At 35.0% G+C, this 2,988-nt stretch overlaps 1 protein-coding gene across 1 annotated transcript; it reads left to right on the top strand.

Annotated features, from left to right (window-relative positions):
• Positions 1 to 252: 252 nt before the first annotated feature.
• LOC122795274 (urotensin-2 receptor-like) lies at positions 253 to 1,275 on the top strand. The gene has a single exon (XM_044063674.1). The coding sequence runs from the start codon at positions 253 to 255 to the stop codon at positions 1,273 to 1,275; it is 1,023 nt and encodes a 340-aa protein (XP_043919609.1).
• Positions 1,276 to 2,988: the final 1,713 nt, after the last annotated feature.

Below are 2,988 nucleotides of genomic sequence, written 5' to 3'. Positions count from 1 at the left end.
CATGCACATTTCCTGAAGAATTAAAAAAAAAAAAGCAGGTGATCCAGAAAAGTTTAGAAATCAAAGGACACTATTGCATTGCTAATAAAAAGGCTAAGAGGTTGAATCCTTTTGAAAATGTAACTGATTTCTGAACAGAAGCTGCACTTTCTCAACAATATTTGAAGCTAAACTATAAATGACAACCTGCATTTCGGTAAGAATTTAAATTAAAGGAATATCACTGAGTAAAAATAGGTATCCGAGATAAAAATGGAAAGTAACATTGTAAAGAGAAATAGTTCCAATGACTCATCTGTCTTTGTTCAAGGAAATTTTCATGAGCTTCTCATGACATCACTACTCGGCACTATCCTGATCATCATGTGTGTCTTTGGTGCTGCCGGTAATATCTACACTTTGTACATTACAAGCTTTTCTATCAAATCCGGTGGCTCTTTGTATGTGTACATTGTGAATCTGGCCTTGGCTGACCTCCTCTACCTGTCTACTATTCCCTTTGTGGTCTTCACGTATTTTGCCAGGGACTGGCTCTTTGGGGAGGCTGGCTGTAGGATTTTGCTTAGTCTGGACCTATTGACCATGCATGCCAGTATTTTCATCTTGACAGTGATGAGCCTTGAGAGGTACAAGGCTGTGGTTAGACCATTAAGATCAAGACAGTCCAGCAACTACAGAAAGATAACCAGTTTAGTACTGTGGATACTTTCCTTTATACTAACACTGCCAATGATGTTAATGATTCACCTTAGAGAAAGTTCAGCTACAAAGAAAAGGATCTGCTTCCCAACCTGGAAACTGGAGGCTTTCAAGATATACCTGACCATCCTTTTTACAACAAGTATTTTAGCTCCTGGAATTATAATCGGCTATTTGTACATAAGGCTTGTATGGGCTTACTTGAAGTCTGAAAGGAAAGTTCTACCTAATAAAAATAAAAACCTGAAACAAAAAGTTGTGTATATGGTTTTCTGCATAGTGCTGGCATACTGGGCATGTTTTCTGCCATTCTGGGTATGGCAGCTGGTAAAACTGTACTCCCATGCATTTCTAAAGCTTGCACCTCCAATTCAAATGTATGTAAATTTCTTTGTAACTTGTCTTACCTACAGTAACAGCTGTATTAACCCTTTTCTTTATTTGCTCCTCACCAAGAACTACAAGGAATATCTGCTAAACAAAAGCAGGAGTTCTGTGAGTAATGACAGATCACTCTTCAAGAACTGGAGGGTTACAAGTAAAGGAGAGGAGAGTTTTGCCAAATCCAACTTCTGAAATAAAAGCAATGACTTGGAGAAAATATAATGTAAGCTTATTTCTGGACTGATTGTCATGGGACTTAACTATATTTGTTTCCCCCAGATAGATGGATGCCTTTTTTGTTAAGAAGTATATAAAGTCAACTACTGTTCATAATTGTACATGTAAGTAGATGTCTGTATTATTTTTTGAGCAGACTAATACATCAATCCAATAATCAAAGAACTGTTTAATTTTAAAGTTACTAATGCATGATTTTTTGGTTCTACTGTGTTGAGGTGCTTGTACTAACTTCACCTTATTTCCACAGATACAGTTAACTATTCTCACTAAATTTATTGTTACAATATGAAACTGTTTGTTTTATATGCAGTTAAGTAGTAAATCCTGACCTAGATATTTTATTTCTTATTAACTGCATATGTAATTGGTTATCTTAATTACTGAAATACCATGCTGAATCAGGTTTGGACTGTAGAACAAAGAAAATAAACACTTGGAAATGAATCTGTTGACTCGAACCTATGAGAGTGCAGATTCAAAAGCTACATGGCTTTAATAATTATTTGTATAATCAGTTGCAGAAATTTCTAACAAAGAGATCCTCATGAAAATATAGTATCACTTGCTTTGAAATACTTTGTAAATAATGTTTGCTGAAAAGGTTTTTTTTTAATTGTTAAACATATATTTCTGTCTTTGTTTTGGAGTTTTTCTTCTGGGGCCTCCGCTGAAAATGGGCATTTTATTTCCCAGATAGACCTTCCCCGTAAATAAAAGCAAATAAATTCCTAGTTATCTAGCAATTACTATTTCAGAGTACTGAACAACTTGTGAATCTATTGCTTTTCCTTTTATAGAATGATCCAGTGCTGTTTTCCATTAGCAGCTGCTAGGTGTTACAAAAATGAAATTATGAAATGCAGTTCTGTTTAATCTACCAGTAAAAAATGCAGCACAAAGAGAAGAGCAGTTATATTACAGTGACATGATGGGGTCTTACTTTCACCTTCATTTCTTTGAGGTGTGTACATTTCTTATGTCATTCCACTGTTTTCTGGCTTTGACTGGACTGACACCAAGTCAGAAAAAGTTATGTCAGACTAGTAGAAAGTTTAAAAAGAAGACTAGCATTTCATGATGTGACTATGTCTAGAAGATAACCTCATCTGAGCTCCTCAGTTATTAGTTGGATCTCTATGTTTACCAATTTCTATACACATGTTAACTCTAAAATGAGAAAAATGACGAAACATTGTTTTACTTCTTACCATAACATCAAGAAGTATGGTATCATACCTCTCAACTGTACAGAGTTTAGCAGAATGTCCAGATTTTGCACTCGTATTTTTGGTCCGTTTTTTTATAAAATGGTGCTTTTTCTGGCAAATTAGTGGATAAATCATTAAAGACTGACGTTCAAAAGTAATGACAGACATTTGAGTTTCAGACCTCATATCCTTCAGAAAATGCATGCTAATGCAAAACCTGTTATTCCATCAACTTTCTAAGTTTGTAAGAGCACTACTTAAAAATTGTCCCTATTTTTGGGGCTTAGTCCAACTTTTATTTATGGCTTTGTCCATATTTCTTGCTCTAAGAAGTTGAGAGGTATGATGGTCTTACCTTTTAATTACAAAAATCAGCTGAAGTGACTTAAATCACTTCACCAGCCATGTGTAGCCTGAATACACTATCACACTATGCCGACACATAAACAACTGCATA

This window comes from Protopterus annectens, chromosome 1.part0 (genome assembly GCF_019279795.1).
Source record: "Protopterus annectens isolate FY-2018-M chromosome 1.part0, PAN1.0, whole genome shotgun sequence".
NCBI lineage: Eukaryota > Metazoa > Chordata > Ceratodontiformes > Protopteridae > Protopterus > Protopterus annectens.
The sequence above is the reverse complement of the archived record's forward strand: the minus strand, read 5'-3'. Positions and strand labels throughout refer to the sequence as shown.